The sequence below is a fragment of the Barbus barbus genome (genome assembly GCF_936440315.1).
Source record: "Barbus barbus genome assembly, chromosome: 32".
Taxonomy (NCBI): Eukaryota; Metazoa; Chordata; class Actinopteri; order Cypriniformes; family Cyprinidae; genus Barbus; species Barbus barbus.
The window spans coordinates 10,270,356-10,292,419 of record NC_136760.1 but is presented as its reverse complement, the minus strand read 5'-3'; the positions used below and the strand labels follow the sequence as shown (position 1 = coordinate 10,292,419).

The following is a 22,064-nucleotide window of genomic DNA, read 5'->3' as shown; positions in this document are numbered from 1 at the left end:
GCAGAATTTTTCCTGAACTCTTCCCCAGATCTGTGCCTTGACACAATCCTGTTTCTGAGCTCTACATGCAGTTCTTTTGACCTCAGGGCCTGGATTTTGCTCTGATATGCATTTTCAGCTGTTAGACCTTTTATTGAGAGGTGTGTGCCTTTCAAATCATACCCATTCAATTGAATTTGCCACAGGATAACTTCACTTACAGCGTAGTAACATCTACAAGCAATATGAATGGTCCTGAGCTACATTTATAAAATGTAGATAGATAGATAGATAGATAGATAGATAGATAGATAGATAGATAGATAGATAGAAAGAAACGGTAACTAAGTCAGCATTGGGCAAGTTACTTCCAATATGTATTACATTACACATTATTAGTTACTGTCTTTTGAAAGTAATTGGTTACATTACAATATTACGGTCTCTGAATTGTAATACGTTACACGACTTTTGAGTTACTTTCACCAAAATATTTACAGATGTATGACTATGTATGAAATGTAGTTTATTGCTGCTCATCTTTATACATCCAGAGGGTGATGTGGTCTACTATAGCATTACATTATAAAATCATATTTAGATATTACATAGATATTTCAGAAAATGCATATCAGAGCTAAAACTAAGCAATGAGGTGAAAAGAACAGCCTGCAAAGCTCTGATGCAGGATTGTGTTCCCAGGCACAGATATGGGAAGGCTATATGTCTGCTGCATTGAAGGTTCACAAGAACACGGTGGCCTCCATAATTCTTAATGGAAGAAGCTTTTTAACAACCAGGACTCTTCCTAGAGTTGGTCTGGGAAAAAGAGATTTGGTAAGAGAAAACTGACAGAGCTTGAGAGGATTTACAGTGAAGAATGGCACAAAATCACCAAATCCAGTTGTGTAAAGATTATTGTACCCAAAAAAGACTTAAGTAATGAGTTATGCTATGTAATTACATTCAGTTTTTGCATATATATATATATATATATATATATATATTTTTTTTTTTTTTTTTTTCCACAAATATTATAATAGTTTTTCTTCGTCATTAGGGGCTGTGGAATGTTGACTTATGTTGAAAAAAAAATTCTAAGCAGTTTAGTGTTTAGTATAAATGTAATAGCATATGGAGAAATATATACTGTATAACAGGGTATGAGTACTTTTACAAAGCACATCAGGGTGTGGCTGTTTTGTAGTGCTGGAACAGATTTTATGTTAAAGGGGTCATATGATGCAATTTCAAGTTTTCCTTTCTCTAGCGTTACAAGCTGTTTGTGCATAGATAATAAAAGAGGACACAACCAGAAATCAGATGTTAAGTTGTATTCCAGAACGGTTCAACCCAAATATTTGAGTGTGTGCTGTGCATTTTACGGAGGACTGTTTCCTGAACCTGGGAGAGTAGCTTACAATGCCAGCTGTTTCTATAAAGTGGGGCAATTCCAACTTTGCAAGGACAGTCTGGCGCTTCTGACTCACAGTCAACGATATGGTAAGGGGTGTAACATTTCCGTCACACGCTTGAGGTATTCAGCTAATTACAACGAACTGGATAGCTGGCCAATCAGAGAAAAATCGATGCGTTTCAGAAAGGCGGGCATAGAGGAGCAACAATAACGTACAGTATGTGGAAAATAATGTGTTTTTTTAAAACTTAAACCGCATAAACATTGCATTACACCAAATACAAATAAATGATGTTGTTTTAACAACATCACAACTGGCACAACTTGAAAACCCAGATGATCTAAAAGCCAACAGTGGACTGCGTCTTATCCACCTAAATGTACGCAGTTTAATTAATAAAACTGATGCAGTTCGCGTCTGGGCAAATTGACTGATTGTGACATTATGGTAATGTCAGAAACATGGCTGAAATCATCAGTTACGAACAATATGATTCATATTGACGGATATAATGTTTTTAGGACAGATCGTGCTAAAAAAGGAGGGGGAGTTGCAATCTGTGGATAGAGTCCATCAGCAAGCCAAAATGTTTTGAACTGTCCATAATTAAGTTACACTTCTCCAGCGGTGCTGATTTTTATAGTAATGGGATGCTATTGTCCACCATCGGCATCTCATGAAGCTTTAACACTGTTGTCGGGCTATATGAAAACGTTTTCAAACAATGACTTTGTATTGCTGGGAGACTTGAACTAGGACTGGTTAACAAAGTCTTCAAAATCATTTAAGGATATTTGCGATGCTTTGAATTTGTCACAATTAATTAATTTTCCAACTAGGTTGAATTTAAAACATATGGACAAGTCCACATTGCTTGACGTTATACTTACAAATTCTCCACATAAGTATTCTTCTGTTGAAATATTTAGTAATGATGTTAATGATCATTGTACAGTTGCCTGTGTCAGAAATTGTAAACTACCTAAATATAAGTCTAAGTTTATTTTTAGGAGAAATTATACAAATTTTAGTGAGCCAGCATTTTTACATGATCTATATCAGTGCTTCTCAAAGTCCGGACTCCGGTCCGGATCCGGACCCGCTTCTATTTCATATTTCAAGAACACTAATTATATTTCCTACTTCGATAAACGCACGTTAAACTTGTAAATCATTTGTTTATTTATTCTTATTTTTTATGTCTTTTGGAGAAGGTCCAAAATTGCAGGCGTGGCGAGATATTGAAACTTTTCCTTCATGACATTTGTTGTCATCATGACATCCAGTGAGCGTATGACGTTTGACATAATCGGCGACATTTCACCGCTAATATTTAAATTTTTTTGTTTTGTTTTGCTGTCACTTATATTATGGCAATTTGTCTTATAGCAGTGCCCAGTGTATACATTTATTTGTGGTGGCTTGTCACAATATCAAAACTGACCGCTACAAATAGATTTTCCAAAAGGCTTATACTTCGTTGAATAAACTGCAGTTTATTCAACGAAGTATAAGCCTTTTGGAAAATCTATTTTATCTATTAGCACTGCGCGTTTCAAAAATAAAATGCTGCGCGGGTGTTTTTATATGAATGTATCTTTTAAAAGAACCATCCGTTTTCTTCAGAAAAGCTTTGATGTCAATTTTCATTTGGTCTTTCCTGTAATGGCTGATAAAGTAGCGCTTATTTGATTACAGTCGTTACCGGGGAAACAGCTATATATCACGCTCCAACAGCGCCTCCTGCTGGCAGAGAATCAACTTGCATTTGCTAGTCTGCGGGAAACACTGGTGTCTGTCAGCAAACATAAACAAAAAAGCATGCTTCAGAACTGTTTTGAGAAGGTGCTTAAGTTTTGAGCCATGTATTATTACTATGATTACTAATACATGTACTATTAGGCTACTACTACTACTATTACTATCTTGTGCCCTGCAATAACCATTTACGCAAACTCTCTTTTGGTATAAAGGGAAAAAAAGAGAAAATCGGCCCAAAAAATCAGCATCATATATCGGCCATAGGCGGCCCTGATTTCTAAATATCGGCATTGGCCAGAGAAAAAACATTATAGGTCGACTTCTACTGCTGACACTTAAATTAATTGTTTTGCCACTTTTGCACTTGTTATTAAAGTATTTTGAATGCAAAGGGAACCTTTTTTTTTTAAATGAGTGTTTATTTGTTATATGTTATGTATGTTTATTAAAAACACGTTTTGTAATAACCAATTGTTCCGGACCTTTGACACTGATGAAAATTCAGATTTGGACCTTTGAATGTAGACTTTGAGAACCCCTGATCTATATAATAGTGAAGTTTTTCATGTATGTGATATGGCAGCTGTTGATCTGGCATGAAATTATTTTAAGAATTTTTTTTAGCTCTAATTAATAAGCATGCACCTCTAAGAAGAATCCGTGGTTCAATATATCTGTTTCTTCTTCCATCAGAGAAAGAAATATTGCTTGCTCCAAGGCGAAAATAAATAATAGCGCTAGTGATTGGGAACAATTTAGGGTACTAAGGAATAAATGTACTAAAATTATTAAAAAAATGCAAAAAGTGAGTCTTAGCGATCTTAGTATGATAAATACACATTTTAAAGATCCTAGTAAATTTTGGAAGCTGATAAAATCATCAACTGGGTCTATGTTGGCCCCAGCAGCTCCCGATTTTCTGAGGGTAAACAATGAAGAAATTAAGGATAAATATAATATAGTAGAAGCTTTTAATACACATTTTACTAATATAAGTTCAATCACTTCATCTGATTTCTCTGTAGATGCAGATGGTAAGAATAATATGACCATCTCTTCAAGTTGCATAAGAAATGTTTTTAATTTTCTACCTATTTCCCTGTCTCAGGTTCATAAAGCCTTGATAAGTCTTGATTGTAAAAGGTCTGCTGGCCCTGATCAAATAGAGTCTTACTTTTTAAAAATATCTGCAGACTTAATAGCGAGACCTATTGCTTCTATTTTTAATTTAAGTTTAAGCAGTGGTCTGATACCAAATTCTTGGAAGTCAGCAATTATTCAGCCATTACTGAAGGGTGGAGATTCTACTGTATTGGATAATTATCGGCCTATTTCAATATTGTCTGTTACAGCTAAAGTGTTTGAATCTATGGTAAATGAACAGTTAAAGTACTATTTCTCAGCTAATATTAGCTGTGTCTCATTTAGAAGGATGCGTCCTCCAGAGGTCAAATCCTTTGTAGGTCGCATCCTCTATAGGATGCGTAACGAAGTGTCCTCAACCTAGAATTAAAAACGAGGCGGCCTTTGTACGACAGGAGGAAAAGTTGATTTGCTAACACATTTAGAGCATTGTTGCGCTCTCACACTACTTAAATGAAGGAAAATTATTTCTAAATTTGGAAAGTAATTAAAAAAAATATATGCTTTTATTTGTTTCATTTTGCTCAATATTTGAGGAGCTGCAGCGTGCATACAACAGACATCTGTTACAGAAAAAAAAGGAGGAGGATATTAAGAACAAAGTTTATCCTTTTTTACTGGAGGTACTTTAAGTTAAGTAGAAAATACCACATCTGCGCTTGTGTGTACATCTTGCTGGTGCTGGCATTTTTCAAATTAACGATGGTTGTTTACGGCGACGCAAAGAATTGTGGGTTATCTGTAGCAGCGAAGGATACACCTGATGCATCCTCCGAATTCCTGTGAAAGAAGGTCACATTCGAAGGTCGCAATCGGAGTGTCCTACTTGCTTTTATGAAATGAGACAGCCTTGATGACGTATGCACCCTTTGAATGAGACCTACACAGGACGCATCCTTCTAAATGAGACACAGCTAATATTTTATGTCAAACTCAATCAGTTTTTAGACAAGGACATAGTACTGTAACTGCTGCAAAATCAGTCACTAATGATATGATAACTACATTGGATGATAAAAAAATCATGTGGTACACTTTTTATTGATTTATCAAAAGCATTTGATTCTGTGAATCATGATCTTTTGTTACAAAGGCTTAAATGTGTAGGTTTTAGTGATATAGTGTTGAAGTGGTTCTCTAATTATTTGACTGGAAGGACTCAATGTGTGTCCATAGATAATGATGTTTCTGCTCCTTTAATAGTGAAGACAGGTGTTCCTCAAGGATCAATTTTGGGGCCAATTTGATTCTCTATCTATATACATGAACTTGGTAAAGAAGTCGAGCCAGCAAATGTACACTTTTATGCAGATTATACTTTTCTCTACACTATGGCTCCATCTATAAAAGTGGCAATGGACTCTTTACAGAATGCTTTAAAGTCATTTCAGATTTCTATTGGTAACTTAAAATTAGAGATCGACCGATATATCGATTTACCGATATTTTTCCCGATATTTAAGCATTTTTCCATAATCGAATATCGGTTTTGTAATATCGGATTCCCCGATAAACATTTTTAGAATTGTGCGCAGGATCGCAATTGCAGCGCATCTGAGGGGAGACGAGACAGCAACGGCGTGCAGGTACTTGATTTGCTGTAGTTAGTAAACTATTTAATATTACAGGCATTAATGCACAAATTAGATGTATTACATAAATGCCTGATATATAGTTTAAATGCAACTTGGCTCTAAGAAATATGATAAATAAGATACTCTGTCAAGCCCTGTCCCTATAAAGATAGGCTATAACTTTGCCTGAAATAACACAGCCATGAATTAGCACATGGTGGAAATAAAAGCGCTGAATTTAATTCTCTCTGTGGTCTATTAGTCTCGTGAAGTCGGAGTCACATAGATAATCCGTCAAGTCCTCTCCCAATAAAGACGTAACTTTGCATGAATTAAATAATACAGCCATGAATGATTGCATGTTGGAAAGAAAAGCATTGAATGTAATTCTCTCTCTGTTGTCTATATGCTCATCATTAGTCTCGTGAAGCCGCTTTCATATTGCAGTTCACTCAGCGGGTTGATGCTCAAGAAATGCTCAGCTCGGACACCGCATGCAACTTTTAACAAGATTCACTTTTTTGAAGCACCCTAAATTGTATTAACACTTACTATATAACCATTATTTCGTTTATAAACATCTAAATTAATAAAACTCTATGGAAATTAATTATTTATTATCTCCGCGATCGATCGCAGTTTGAGTAGCCTATAGTTCTGTGTAAAGGCATAGATAAACCGCGCTGTCAGCAGCATAATTTAGAGCATGCCAGTTGAGAAATGCAATAAAATACAATGCTTGTTATATTCCAATATTCCAGAGAATATTATTCCGTGAATTAACATTATCCAGTGAATTATTCTTCACTCTTTATCCTATTAAACAGCTTAAAAAACTGTTTTTAAAAATGAAGTTGATATGACTCCTTTCCTTTAGTTTCTCCATTTGAAAACATTAGACTTTCTATGTTCATTTTGCTTACTGCTAATATTAGTGTTGCTGCTAAAGCTTTTTATAAATAAAATGTTTTTTATTATTGTAATACGAAGATTAAATTGAACATGACAGGGCTCAAGACTGCGACCAAAATGGTAATTGTTTGCGAGTTAAAATTTGACGTGGTCGCATTTGTACGAGTGCCAGGTCTGCGCTGCTCCAAAGCGTCTGCTTCATACAGCGCGCGCTGCCAGCCGCAGCACATTATAGCAGGAGTCAGATTTCACTGATCACGTGAAGAGAGGTCTTTCAGCACGAGCGCTTAGTGGGTAGAGCCTGGTTTATACTCGCCGCGTCAGCACGAGCGCGAAGGTGCGCGTCGCGGATGGAGCGCAACGGATGGATTTGTTTTCAAACTAAAGTAAAAGACCGCTTCTTAAACCAGAGAAGGTGAACGTGGTGGTATTCTTGTAGAAAAAACATGCAAGTCCTGTCAGCTATAGCCAGTTTAGTTTTACTTTTCTTTTTGTTTTCGTTTTGAGAAGCTTGTTATCTTTGCTGTTTACCTCAGGTTATGCTATGGAGGCTTTCCTTAATTAAAAAAAAATATATATTAATATTTATTTGCTTCCTCAGAGTTTGCTAAACATTCTGTAATATACTAGGTATATAGTACATCATGTGATGTGTCCTATGCCATGCCTTGTCTTATTCGGTTTTGTTGATAAATGTTATGTAAGAGTTTGTCATTGTCAACTTACTGTTTTATTGTTGTTGCGCTTTTTAATTAAGAATAACAATGAATCCATCTTTTGTTTTAGTCTTAAAAAGTTAAAGGTGTATAGATATAAGCAAAACAGACAATGATCTTTTCTTGTAAAATGTGACACCAAGATCGCAAATTTGAAAGTAAAAAGCGCACGAAAAAAGGAATTCCTGTTCACAAAATATAAATCACAAATAATACCGATGAAAAAGAACGAGTTGAATGTTGAAAACTTTCGTTACCATATAACTATAAACTATGATAAAAGTTCATCAGCATGCATTGATTAATCAAATGAAAAAAACTAATTGCAACCAAATTATGTGCTCGTGCGCAAAAGTGAAATCAGTGGGAAGAATGAGTCTAGAGCCCTGCATGAAAGACTGCTAATTCTCAAAAAAAATTTTGTTAAGATGACTGAAAGGAGGAAAAACCAAAGTGAAGTATGGACTTACTTCACGCAGTCATTTATTTACTTTATAACAGTAAATAAATATCGGTTCTGCATATCGGTTATCGGGCACATAGACATGCAAATAATTGGTATCGGTATCGGTTATAAAAAATCAATATCGGTCGATCACTACTTAAAATTAGTGTTAAATGCTAAAAAAAAAACTAAATACATGATTTTTACATGGTCCAGATTACAATTAAATGATTTTATGATTCATACTTTAAATGGTACACAGATTGAAAGGGTTGAATCTTACAAATATCTTGGTATCTGGCTCGACAATAAGTTGACTTACGGTTCTCATGTCAATAGTCTTTTAAAGAAATTGAGACCAACGTGAGGTTTTTATTTTCGTTTAAAAAAATGTTTCTCCTTTGTTGCTCAAAAACGTTTAGTAGAAAGTACTCTTCTATCAGTATTGGATTATGGTGATATAATTTATATGCATGCATCTCAGAATGTTTTGAAAAAATTGGATGTAGTTTATGATGCTGCTTTACGATTTTTTACTGGTACAAGTGTCCGTACACATCACTGTAATTTATATGAAATGACAAACTGGAATTCCTTGTGCTTAAGGAGAAAAAAAAACATATGTTGATGTTTATTTTAAAAGCTTTAGTGGGTAAATTACCACAGTACACATCTAGTTTGTTGACATACTGCACAAATATGTATAAAACCAGATCAACAGATAAACTTTTGCTTAAGATGCCGATTTTTCATACAGAGATAGGTCATTCTGCTTTTTCTAATTATGCTCCGTATGTGTGGAATGAGCTTCAAGATATATTACATATGGAATCTGAACCATCTCTTGCTATGTTTAAAAATATTTTCATGTCTGTTTATATAGAATAGTGTACATTTTAATAACTGACTAGGATTTGCATTGTTTTTTTTTTGTTTTTTAGAAAATTGTGTTTTACGTTTGTTCAATGTGTGGTGATGTCTATTTCTTTGCAAATTTTGTCTTTTGCTGCCTATCTTGACCAGGACTCCCTGGTAGAAGAGATATTGTATCTCAATGGGACCTTTCTGGTTAAATAAAAAAAAAAATCATATGACCCCTTTAAATAAGCTTAAAGGGTTAGTTCACCCCAAAATTTAAATTAGCCTGTATTACTCACCCTCGAGGCATCATAGATGTATATGACTTTCTTCTTTCAAAGCTTTATAATTGCAGTCAGCGGGTGTTTCTGTTCAACTGTCCACAAGTCATCAAATTAAATGCGTGCATTCATAATAAAACGTGCCTCACAAGTGAGAGAAAAGTGTTTATTATTATAATAATTGAAATATGGATATTTTTCTTATCAAAATGCATGGATTCGCTACAGGAGGCCTTTATTCATACCCTGGAACCATGTGAAGCATAATTTCATACGGATGCGCACACTTTATTTGACGACTTGTGGACAGAAATTATGCACCCGCCGACTGCAATGATAAAGCTTGGAATAGCCAGGACAATTTTTAATATAACTCCGATATGATTAGTCTTAAAGAAGAAAGTCATGTACACCTAGGATGTAAAACACAGGTTAATTTTCATTTTCGGTTGAACTAACACTTTAATGTGAAATTAGAAAGAAATTTAATTTAATTTATTGTTCATCTTACCAACAGCCTTTCCTGTTTGCACGACACTTCTGCTCGTCGACATTACAGCGTTCCCGATCTTCTTCCCACGCTCGCTGTTCTGCACTGAACTGAAATATCAGGAGAGAGCCATCACAAAAATTTTTTCTAAATTTACCTGTACAATTTCATGATTAATTTAAGTATAAACACATGACTGAGGACAGCTTCACCCTTCATAGACAGCAAGGGTCCTACCACGTTCAAGGGCCAGAAAGAACATTGACAAAATAGTACATGTGACATCAGTGGTTCAACGGTAATTTCATGATTCATAGAGAATACTTTTTTTGAAGGTGAGTAATTAATGACAGAATTTTCATTTTTGGGTGAACTATCCCTTTAAAATGTTCTTTGCTAGCTTTGACAGAGAGATCAACAGTAGGGCAACAGCCAGGCCTGCACTGCCACGTAACCAACATCAACCATTGACACTGAACACTGACGAGATAAGAAGGGTTTTTCACATTGTCAATGTGAGGAAGTATCTGGCACTGATGGTGTTCCCGAGTTTGTATTTCGGGAAATTTTTTTTTTTTTTATATATGGTCATCCCTAAAGTCCTGCAATCTAAGCTCCACAGCCTGTGAAAAAGTGTGGTAATCTGCATCTGGACTCCAGGGACAAGGTGCAAAATCTGACAGCCTAGTGTTCCACCAATAATCTCATCCTTAACACCCGAAAGACAAAGGAGATAGTGGTGGATATTAAGCCCGGTACACACCAAGCCGACGCCGACAAACTAGTGGCGACGAAAGCAGACTGTGGGGTCGGCCGGCTTCGGCAGCGTCTTGGTCCAAATTTGCCCTGACACACCAAGCCGACGCTTGACACCCGACGGCCAAGTAGGGTTTTTTTCTCGCGCACTGGTTCGCCAGCTGAACAGCCAATCAGAATGATCAGATGGCCCGACTAACTGACGAGCTCCGACGCCAATTCGACATGTTGAAACCGACGAGGACCAACTTCAGCTGATGGCACGGAACACACTAGGCGCGTTTCCATTACCCTTCAAATTGCGCAAATTGAAATTGCGTATTGAAAATACGCTTAATGGAAACTCGTCAATTTCGCAAAAATGCCCATATATCGCAAAAAAGTTTTTACGCTCGCATGAGGTGGTTTTTCAGGCAATGCGTAAAAGGAATAATTCGCAAAAGTGCAATGGAAACGTTTTTTCCGCATTTACAGGTCACATGGTGTATATAAATTGGATTGTCAAATGATCATTCTTCAATGTACTATAACCTCCAAGAAACACTTAATACGTGGTCGCTCTCAAGTATAAGGGGCTTTGCCTGCCATTCATGCTTAGACAATTTACACTGCACACATCCGCCGCACAGTGTGGCTCTGATACGGCCACCGGAGTTGATCTCAGCCACAGTCTATGCTTGTGTTTATATGAGGCTCATTGCGCAGGTTTCTGAAGCAGCTCGCCGCACTGCTTTTGTAAAGATGCTTTTGTAAAGATGCATGCACACGATTCCCTCGATTAAATATAGCCAAAATCTGTCAAAATCCCATCAAACTCCGTTGCCATGACTTATCGCGAGAGGAATAAAAATATGTTTTTGTCTCATAACATCTGTTAATGGAAATGCCGTCATTTCGCAATACTTTTTTAACGACATTTAGAAAATAAAGCCAAAGTTTTGCGCAAATCTGTAATGGAAATGCACCTACTGAGAAAACTTTGTCGGTTGACGAACAAAAACTGCCTGACGGCCGACCGTTGGCTTGGTGTGTATTGTGGTCATAAATGGCGAGGCTGTGGAGAAAGTACCCAGTTTTAAGTTCTTGGCGTTGAACATTACAGAACACTTTTCTGGGGCTACACACACCTCATTGATAAAAGCATAACAACTAGACTGAAGAAAGCAAGATTACCCCAGAACTTTTATCATGAAATTTTATCAATGGGCATTAGAAAGTGTACTGCCATACTGCATTACATACTGGTATGCCAGCTGCATGAGAACAGAGGGCTCCACAATGTGTTGTCAAAATGGCCCAAAACATCATCTGTACACAGTTTCCAGCAGTTGACATTTACATGTTCAGATGTCAGGACAGAGCCTCCAAAATGAATAGAGACCCTATATACCCTGCACATTACCTCTTTGAATTAGCTATACAGGACAATTTATTCATGTACTACAAGAATGAAAAATAGCTTCTTTGCTAGAAGTATACAACTGCTGTTTGACTGGTCTCAACATATACATGCAATTGCACTACACTGCTCTAGCTTTAAGGGTCATTCCACAAAATGGGTGCCATTTCCACTTGTAAAAATAAAACAAGTTTAATTAACATCTTTAAAATATGCTTGGAATGGACATGCCATCCCTAGATTTTTTTTTTTGCAAATATATCAAATGGTTCAAGAGATATTGCAATTTATGACAAATTTCCAAATGGTGGACAAATGGTTCAGCCGATCCTGGTAAAATTGACATCCACAGATTCGACGTGACTCAAGCAATCCACGGACACCTAGATCATTGATTAATCCTCTTGCTTTTATGACTAACTGTTCAAAACTTATAAGCAAAAATAGCCATTTCTCATATATCATGATCCATAGGTAGCGCTGATAACAATTTTGGCATGCACCCTCAAATCATGCTGTTGATGAAATGTACCAAGTTTCGTTTCTATTGATCAAAGTTTGGCCGAGAAACTGCCTATGAACCAATTTCGGGTCTATCTCGTTAAGTTCACAACATCATAACTTTTTTTTTTTTTTTTACCAGTAGGTCATGAAATTCTGTTCAGTCATTTCTATGCGGCTCAGTCCAAAGATCATCTCTGCCAGTTTTGGGAAGAATTGGACAAATTTTGAAGGAAGAGCGAAAAACAGAATATTTTACTTTTCAAAATGGCCTCTACTGTAATGGGTGGAGTCTTAATGTAATCTATTGAATGTGTTCAGCATCAAGAGACGAATCATGTGTACTAAGTTTCATTTTTCTAGAATAAGTGGTTCAAGAGTTATTACCATTTCAATGTTGAATTTTTTAACTGGTAGTGGCACTAGAGAGTTGGTCCTAAAGATCCCAAAGTTGGTCAGATCACTATTCATGTATAGACTATAAGAATAAAGAACATCATACAGATACAATAGGGGCTACATCCCCTTTGGGTCTTGGCCCCTAAATACCAACAACACTAACTAAAAATGTAACTGATGCTCATACAGTGGAGAAAAAAAAATTATTTGATCCCCTGCCGATTTTGTATGTTTGCCCACTGACAAAGAAATGATCAGTCTATAATTATAATTTTAATGGTAGGTTTATTTGAATAGTGAAAGAAGGAATAAAATAAATAAATAAAATCCAGAAAAACGTATTTCAAAAAAGTTATAAATTGATTTGCACTTTAACCTCTTAAGACCCTGCGGCCTCAGATGAGGACATTATATTTTAGTGAATTTCTCTGAGACTATACATGCCACAGTTTTAAGTCTGGATGTCCTGTACAAAGCACATTCAGGGTTTTTCAGAGATACCAAATGATTGGATGTTTCACCATGACCACTCCCTCTCCTTGGTCTTCAAAAATGTCTGAAATTAATTTAGTGACACTCTTATGGAAATATGATAATATTTTGTAATTATCACTTAAATCTGTCTAATTTTTAAATTGTGTATCATAAATCAACATCTCAGGAAACTGTTATGGGGTTTCAAATCAAAATATGACCTTCTGTTTTGAAACAGAACGTTGATTTCATACATGTCCTCATATGAGGACACCGGGACTAAAAGCATGTTTATTACGCATTTTGGAATGAATTAGGGAAAGAAATTATATTTCAATATTCTATTAAATATTATATATTATTATGAAAATCTGGTAAATTATTACTTATTTTTTTATTAAATGTTGCCCCAAAACACATTAATATGCAAATTAAATTTAGTTTATAGATACATTGTATATAATGAGAAAACCCGTTTATGGCCATTTTACACACAGTTTGCATAAAGAAAAAAGGTATATCAAATCATTCTGTTATAACATAGTTGAGAATCATCTTTATACAAAGTTTGGTAAAAAAAGAAATAATAAAAAAATTAAAGGTAACACTTTATTTCAATAGTCCACTTTAGACATTCTACTAACAGTAAGTAACTTTGCAACTACATGTCAACTAGCAGTCATTAGAGTATTAGTGAAGTGAAGTGAAGTGACATTCAGCCAAGTATGGTGACCCATACTCGGAATTCGTGCTCTGCATTTAACCCATCCAACGTGCACACACACAGCAGTGAACACACACACACCGTGAACATACACCCGGAGCAGTGGGCAGCCATTTTATGCTGCAGCGCCCGGGGAGCAGTTGGGGGTTCGGTGCCTTGCTCAAGGGCACCTCAGTCGTGGTATTGAGGGTGGAGCGAGTGCTGGACATTCACTCCCCCCACCTACAATTCCTGCCGGCCGGAGACTCGAACCTGCAACCTTTGGATTACAAGTCCAGCTCTCTAACCATTAGGCCACGACTTCCCCATTAGTAGACTGTCTGCTTAATATCTTCTAACACTTTATTTTGATGGATCCACTATATACAACATACTGAGTATAAGAAACTTTGCAAGCATATGTCAACTTACTCTACTAACCCTAAACCTACCCTAACAGTCTACTCTGAGAGTTAGTAGACATGTAGTTGCAAATTAATGAGAATTAGTTGACATGTAGTTGACATATAGTTACAAAGTTACTTATAGTCAGTAGAATGTCTAAAGTGGACTATCGAAATAAAGTGTAACCAAATTAAAAAATCTTAAACTAAAAATGTATTGGTGATTTAAAAAAATCAATTATTTTTGCCCATGCATGTTCATTCATGTCTATTTAGTTTTTCAAAGAAATTGAGTCCCAATGTCCTCAACCGAGTTTATATATTTATTTAATTAACAATCTGTATTGTTAAAAGCGCTATATAAATAAAGGTGACTTTTTACATTATTCTAAATGCGCTAAACAATTTAAAGACATGAAAAAAATGATTTTTTTCCTAAAACTTTTCCTCGGGTCTTAAGAGGTTAATGAGTGAAATATGTATTTGACCCCTTCGCAAAACATGACTTAGTACTTGGTGGCAAAACCCTTGTTGGCAATCACAGAGGTCAGACATTTATTGTAGTTGGCCACCAGGATTGCACGCATCTCAGGAGGGATTTTGTCCCACTCCTCTTTACAGATCCTCTCCAAGTCATTAAGGTTTCAAGGTTGACGTATGGCAACTCGAACCTTCAGCTCCCTCCACAGATTTTCTATGGGATTAAGGTCTGGAGACTGGCTAGCCCACTCCTGGACCTTAATGTTCTTCTTTTTGAGCCACTCCTTTGTTGCCTTGGCTGTTTGTTTTGGGTCATTGTCATGCTGGAATACCCATCCATGACCCATTTTCAATGCCCTGGTCCTGACGGTACATGGCCCTGTCCATTGTTCCTTTGATGCGGTGCAGTTGTCCTGTCCCCTTAGCAGAAAAACACCCTCAAAGCATAATATTTCCACCTCCATGTTTAACGGTGGGGATAGTGTTCTTGGGGTCATAGGCAGCATTCCTCCTCCAAACACGGCGAGATGAGTTGATGCCAAAGAGCTCGATAGGCAGCATTCCTCCTCCAAACACGGCGAGATGAGTTGATGGCAAAGAGCTCGATTTTGGTTTCATCAGACCACAACACTTTCACCCAGTTATCCTCTGAATCATTGGCAAACTTCAGACGGGCCTGTACATGTGCTTTCTTGAGCAGGGGGACCTTGTGGCCACTGCAGGATTTCAATCCTTCACGGCGTAGTGTGTTACCAATTGTTTTCTTGGTGACTATGGTCCCAGCTGCCTTGAGATCAAGATCCTCCCGTGTAGTTCTGGGTTGATTCCTCTCCGTTCTCATGATCATTGAAACTCCACAAGGTAAAAAAAGTTGTGACGTATTGTCAAGTATGGTGACCCATACTCGAAATTGGTGCTCTGCGTTTAACCCATCCAAGTGCACACACACACAGCAGTGAGTAGTGAACAAATGCACACACACACACCGTGAACACACACCCGGAGCAGTGGGCAGCCATGCTGCGGCGCCCGGGGAGCAGTTGGGGGTTCGGTGCCTTGCTCAAGGGCACCTCAGTCGTGGTATTGAGGGTGGAGAGAGCGCTGGACATTCACTCCCCCCACCTACAATCCCTGCCGGCCGGGGACTCGAACCCGCAACCTTTCGATTACGAGTCCAATTCTCTAACCATTAGGCCACGACTTCCCCGTAAGATCTTGCATGGAGCACCAGACCGAGGGAGATTGACAGTTATTTTGTGTTTCTTCTATTTCCGAATAATCGCACCAACTGTTGACACTTTCTCACCAAGCTGCTTGGCGATGGTCTTGTAGCCTATTCCAGCCTTGTGTAGGTCTACAATCTTGTCCCTGACATCCTTAGACAGCTCTTTGGTCTTGGCCATGGTGGAAAGTTTGGAATCTGATTGACTGATTGCTTCTGTAGACAGGTGTCTTTTATACAGGTAACAAACTGAGATTAGGAGCACTTCCTTTAAGACAGTGCTCCTAATCTCAGCTCATACCTGTATAAAAGACACCTGGGAGCCAGAAATCTTGCTGATTGATAGGGGATCAAATATTTATTTCTCTCATTAAAATGCAAATAAATTTGTAACTTTTTTTAAATGTGTTTTTCTGGATTTTTTTTGTTGCTATTCTGTCTCTCACTGTTCAAATAATCCTACCATTAAAATTATAGACTGATCATTTCTTTGTCAGTGGGCAAATGTACAAAATCAGCAGGGGATCAAATATTTTTTCCACACTGTATGCCACTGATTGATATAGGCATTAGCTTAATAATACACTCAGGGTGACCGTTACATGTTTGCATTTTACACAGACAGTCTTCAATCTTTGATGATTTCAAACTAATTTGCTAATTGCTAGCTAATAGTCAAGTTCACAAAAGCGTGTTGTAAACTTTGAAAGGATGTTATTTGTAGATATTGGTTATATTAAAAGCAATAAATAATTGTTTAAAATTTACATTTATAAAATGGTAACAGTATTGATACTGCATGATGTCCCCCCTCAGTCAAACCACATAAGTAATCAGAACAGAAACAGAACATTATAGAGGAGTGAGAGAAACATGCTTGTGTTTTAAGTGTTAGAATCCTGCTTGAGAGATGATGTAACCTCCTAGAAGTGATGTCATTTTAATGTACCATTATTTTACAAGGGTTTTACAAGGGTAACAGGGCTGACATGAAATCAAGGGACACCAATAAAAAAAAATTTGTTGTTGTTTTTATTTTTTTGTATTGCTAAAATGCATAATTGTGCAAAAAAACTTTGCTTGAAAAAGAAAAATCATAGTGAGGGACAGGCCACAAACCTTACTTTTATCAGCATAAATGCTATAAAAAAAAAAAAAAAAAAAAAAAACAATTATATATATATATATATATATATATATAATTGACTTTAATTAGATGTAATATTGATGAAAGAATACATAGCATTGTTATGTTTTTAAATCACTAATTTATTTGTTGTTATATTAATTCTATGTTTGATTATTTCTTAGGGACGCAAAAGGCACCGATTTTGTGGAATAACTCTTAAAATGTGCCACTGTATTGGCTTTTGGATGTGTTGTTTTCAAAAGCTGGGCCTTTGTACAAAGAGTTAACATGGTCATGGTCATTGTCACAAATCTAATCAGAAAAAGAATTTCCGATACTGTTTATATAACATCCCTGTACTGGAGCAATCTGGAACACTTCAAGTAAAATTAGCATGCTTACATAGAAAATACTGTGGACACGCAACATGCATTTAATTTGATCTTGCCCCAAGAAAGTACTAAAGCACTTAAATCTGACACATTTTGAGATCTGGTCACAAATAAGTCAAAAGAATCTTGCAGTCTTTGTCAGGATTTCAGTGTATTTTACTGCATTTATTTAAATTTTTCTTCTCACAAGCTTTCAAGAGCGTGCTGCAGATATCCCAGCATCATGATTTACAGGCTTTGCTTTAATTTTAAACAAATAATCCCTATTTAAAATGTGACTTCTATTTATGATTTAGATGTCTCATATCTGGGAAATCAATGCTTATTAAAGGGGTGGTTGATTGTGATTTCACTTTTTTAACTTTAGTTAGTGTGTAATGTTGCTATTTGAGCATAAACAATATCTGCAAAGTTAATTAAGGAACTTTGTTGCCATCCATGGGTGCAGCAGGCGCAATGATATTACGCAGCACCTGAAAGTAGTCCCCAGCTATATCATAACTAGTTACCTAGCTGGGGACTACTTTCAGGCGCTGCTTTATATCATTGCGCCTGCTGAACCCATGGTGTGGCAGCAAAGTTCCTTCATAATTATGCCAGAATGAGAGTATAGTTCCTAGCCATATCGGCCTAGAAAATCGCAACTTTTCATTTATTTCATTCATGCTAACGGTCTAATCAGATTCAATGATCAATGCTAAGCTATGCTAAAAGTGCTACTGCCAGACCCGGAGATCGGCTGCATGGATTCGAAAACGGTAAAACTCAACTGTTTAACTCTTGGGGAGTTGGAAAATTAGCCTATTTTCAAAAAAGTGGAGTGTTCCTTTAAATCTATTATTTTGGATTTATTTGTAAATAATTTAGATACTTTGTAGAGATAAATAGTCTTCGTCTGCTCATCAGTGGCAAAAAACTAAATTAGGTCCACTTTTATACAAAACTATTCAATTGGGGTGAATAGCTTTTATCAATTCTGCACATTCACTAGTGAACCATCGTTTGGAGATATCTTTAAGAAACATGTTAGTTAGTTTTCACTGTTATGCTGATGATACTCAGCTTTATATTTCAAATTGGTATAAAAATTGTACGACTACTATCTTCATACTACTAGGGTGGATGCTACATATTTATTACACAAACTTCTGTTGCAAAAAAATACTGCAGGTAGAGTTTTTACGAGAACCAGGAAGTATGACCATATTAGCCTGGTTCTGTCAACACTGCATTAGCTGCCTATTAAACCTTGTATAAATGTTAAGATCTTACTGAATTAAATTTAAAGCCCTGAATGGTTTAGTGCCTCAGTACTTGAGCAAGCTCCTATCGCATTATAATCCTTCACGTCCACTGTGGTCTCAGAACTCAGGCCAGTTGATAATACCTAGAATATCAAAATCAACTGCGGGCAGTATAGTTAAGCTACATTATTTAGGGCCAGGAGGACTTCCTATAACACTGAATGTACTTGTTACTTTGCAAGAAGAATGGCATTAACACTTACATACAGTGCATAATAAACTATTATTAAATAAAACTTTACACAGTTATTGAACTGATTTGAGCTGAATAATTACATTATTGTCTTTTTAGAAGTGCTTTACAATTTGGATTTGTCTCATATTTGAAGGTGGCATCACTAATTCTGTTACTTTCCTGTTTAATACTGTGAAGTTGCTTTGAAACAATCTCTAATGCAATAAAGTACTATATAAATAAAAGTGCCTTGACTTGTACTTGACATCTGCATAACATCATTCTTGCATAAGATGCGGTGTCATTTTGTCTTGAACATGTATTACTAATTAAACTAAAGTGCTATAGACATAGCATATGGATATTAAAATGACCCAATCATAGATTATGTAAACAAAAGCATAATGTGTGTGTAACACTTACTGTGACAAGCGGATCTTCACATCGGCCACACTATACTGACCCTGGAATGGATGGCTAGGAAACACAAAAAACGTCAATGATATAAGTCCAAAATTCTAATTTCCTGTGTGATGGTCATTTGTTAAAAAAAAGTACTTTAACATTTGTTGAAAATTATTCTTACATTTCTTTTAAAGAAATATGCTTCACCTGCCTTCAAAAGTGTAAAAAATGTAACTGGGGTCAGTTAAAAAACCTCAACATGACTTGCAAAGTAACAGCCAACTGAGCAACACAAGCTAATGATGCATAAAAGATGACAAGACTTAAAAATGTGTTACCAGAAATTATGGTAGTTGGTGAAGGAGGGTGTAGGTAAACGTTTTTTCAAATGAACATGTAGTCACTGAACACATTTTACATTTATTGATGAGTTTATAGTACATTACTGCCCACACAAGGTCGTCTGAAGGTAATTCGCATTACATTTCTATAAATGTTCTTCATGACTTGTGACCTAGTGTTATGAGATGCTCATTTAGTGATGTAGATCATCTGTGTTGAATAGTGGAGACCAAAGACAGTTGTAACACAATCTGACAAATTTAAATACATAAATTAGCTACATACAAACAAACAAACAAACAAACAAGTTTTAAAACTGTGTGTAAAATTATGAAAGATTTACTGGACAAAAAATATTTTTAGTGGGAGAAAATGACCTGTTTTGTGAAGGGGATTGGTGTAATAATAACATTAACAATAACAAGGTAATTTATTTTTAAAAATTAAAAAATTAAATAAATGCATGTAAATTTAAATGGATCCCCATGTTTTCTAAGGTTACAACCCACCCAACCTACTGTTACAAACTTAACAAATGTTAAATCACAACGTGGTATAAGCATCCACAAACTCACATATTTTTCGAAATGAGCTTGTTTCTTTTTAAATATGGTTGACAATTTTGGTATACTAAAAAAAAAACAAGCAGGAAGCAGTATACAATAAGCAGAATGCTAGTAATTCAAACTGATTAGTCTCAACTGTGTTTGTCTCAGTTGTCATACCCTGGTGTGATATTGGCCATGGCTGGATGCTTGTTGCTGATCCACACTCTGTAGTTGTGTGAGATTTTCCAGGCGGATGTGAATGCAGTTCCATAATCTGCCAGCAGATGCTCATGATCTGAAATAAATAAATACATGCAGAAATACAAAATAAAACTTTATGCAATGACACAACATGACACACAGTATATTGAACTGAACAGAATTTAGCTGAATAATGACACTACTGTCTTATGTAGAGCTGCTTATTGCTGGATTGAACTTGTCTCATGATGAATTAATTTTACACATTTATTAAACACAACTGAACCAACACTAAACTGACTGGTGCTGAATAATGACACTATTGTCTTGCTACAGCTGCTTTAAAGCAGGAATTTGGATTTACCTTACTTTTGAAGTTTGCATAATTGATTAATCTCTATAGCAGATCTATAAAAAGTAAAGTGATTTGACTTTTATGAACCAGGAGTGAGGTGTGTTCAGTTGGTAACTTGACCTTATTATAGAAAAAAAAAAACAAGCACTAAATTTCTGACTGTGGTAAAATAGTGATATTCTAAGGCAACTATATCTGTTATATAGATAATTTAAAGAAATGTGACTCAGTGGGTAATACTCTCGGCTCATAGAAAGAAGGTCCACGATTTGAGTGCTGGCTGAGCCAGGAGGCCATTACTTTAAGCAGTTTGCATCTCCTGTGTTGGTGTGGGTTTTCTCTGGGTTTACCCCATAATGTAAAGACACGCAGGTTAGGTAAATTGGAGACTAGGTGTAAGTGCAATTGTGTATGTCTGTGACTGTCTGTCACTGTATTACGACAAAAGTGGAAGATTTCTCCATTTCAATACAATAAAATATAAATAAATAAAAAATAAACACTTCAATGTATGCACCCTTCTTAACCCATCACTTTAATTATTATTGTTCATTGTTAATTCATGTTCATTTACAATAGAAACAGGTATTCTAATACATTTTATGCAAATTAATATTAGTCAAATATGTGTACTGTATGTGTGTGTTGTAATGCACCTTGTTGTAGAGCAGAAGATAACAGTGAGTGGACATATAAGCCAAACTGTGCCCGTATCCACTCATCTCCACCCTCCCAGCCCGTCCCATCCAGAAACACATCTTCTTTGTTTTCAGTGACATGTTTTACCAGATAATCAGCAAATCGTAGATCAGCTGTGCTTAAATACAGCATTTTGCGCAACTCTGGGTCATGGATCTGAATACGAGCTTCATCCACCTGCACACAGGCAAATTTAAAACAGTTAAAGCTCAACAGCTGTAGAACATCTGAGAAGAAGATATTTAGTTTAACAGCCTCATGGGTTAAAAACACATCATGTCTCCCTACAAAACAGGTCAGTTTCATATTTCACCTCAAAACCATAAAGAAAACAGCCACAAACAGCAACTGTCTGTCATACAACTCTGACAATGATTCAAGGACATCAATGACTGGACATCTAGACCGCATGATCCAAGTTCACATTATTTCTCCAGCTTCAATTTCTCCCCGTTTCTCACAAAGGACTACCATATAGCTTTAGAAGACTAAAAGATGACCATAATATTAAGTCATACTCTCCTTTCTTCTGAAAATATTTGCCGTCAGAGATGATTTTATGCACTTGCTATAACTGGCTATAGCTAAAATATCCATAC

General features: G+C 36.2%; 1 protein-coding gene across 1 annotated transcript in view; it reads right to left on the bottom strand.

The window, feature by feature from the left end:
* Window positions 1-22,064, bottom strand: part of avl9 (AVL9 homolog (S. cerevisiase)) — a 118,147-nt gene that overhangs the window by 8,489 nt on the left and 87,594 nt on the right. The window contains exons 12-15 of the mRNA XM_079389376.1: window positions 21,423-21,642; window positions 20,388-20,505; window positions 19,339-19,392; window positions 9,599-9,687 (exon numbers count right to left, since the gene is read on the bottom strand). Coding sequence (XP_079245502.1) covers window positions 9,599-9,687; window positions 19,339-19,392; window positions 20,388-20,505; window positions 21,423-21,642 — 481 coding nt within the window. The remainder of the gene's footprint in view (window positions 1-9,598; window positions 9,688-19,338; window positions 19,393-20,387; window positions 20,506-21,422; window positions 21,643-22,064) is intronic.